At 26.4% G+C, this 819-nt stretch overlaps 1 protein-coding gene across 1 annotated transcript in view; it reads left to right on the top strand.

Annotated features, from left to right (window-relative positions):
* The window catches only part of LOC108756654 (odorant receptor 13a-like), a 3,728-nt gene that overhangs the window by 460 nt on the left and 2,449 nt on the right, over nucleotides 1-819 (top strand). The window contains exons 2-3 of the mRNA XM_018500643.1: nucleotides 338-463; nucleotides 541-661. Coding sequence (XP_018356145.1) covers nucleotides 338-463; nucleotides 541-661 — 247 coding nt within the window. The remainder of the gene's footprint in view (nucleotides 1-337; nucleotides 464-540; nucleotides 662-819) is intronic.

Here is an 819-nt window from a genome sequence, read left to right on the forward strand (position 1 = left end):
AAAAGTCTAACGACGATCGAAAATAAATGAATGGCTACTAAGTTAAAGAATTTTTTTTTTGTTTTGACTAATAATAAATCACACTTATTATGATAAATAATATATTATTAGAATAACAATACCTACTATTTTTTTCATTTTAAATTAAAATTATTAACGGCTTCCCTCCTTGCCCGGCAATTTGATAATGAAATTTTACATTTCTTGAATTTGAAATCATAAAAAAAATATATGTATTATATTTTTGCAAGCTTATATTCTTGTTTTTCGGAATATCGATTTATTTTTATGATATTTTAATTAAACGTAGCCATGCAAACTTGAAGAAATTTTGCAGGGCGGCGGCATGATCACTGCTTGGTTCGCGGACGACATTGATGCGTTTATGGAGAGTTCGTCGCCTTTTGTAATTAGTTTAATGTGCATCGTTAAACATATTAATTATACGTACAACCATGAACAGGTATGTTTTTTTCTCGAAGATGCGAGAGTAATCACTTTATCGATACTAATCGTAGTTATTCGTTATACTGAATGTAGATGAAGAAGCTCTCCTTTATAATGGCGGACGATTGGAATATCTATTCAAAACTTAGCGATGAATACAATATTCTTTGTAAGAATTACGATATGGGTAGAAAAGTCTCGATTGCTTATGCAGGTAAAAATTATACTAAAAACTATTATAGTTTCCTTTAAAATTTTTCGACATAATTTTTATTAATTTAAATTTAATTTAAATTTAATTCTTTAATTTTAATCTAATTTAATTTAGATTAATTTTCAAAAGTAATCAATAAAGTATATTTTGCATAAATT

This window comes from Trachymyrmex septentrionalis, unplaced genomic scaffold, assembly GCF_001594115.1.
Source record: "Trachymyrmex septentrionalis isolate Tsep2-gDNA-1 unplaced genomic scaffold, Tsep1.0 scaffold13, whole genome shotgun sequence".
In the NCBI taxonomy this organism is placed as follows: domain Eukaryota; kingdom Metazoa; phylum Arthropoda; class Insecta; order Hymenoptera; family Formicidae; genus Trachymyrmex; species Trachymyrmex septentrionalis.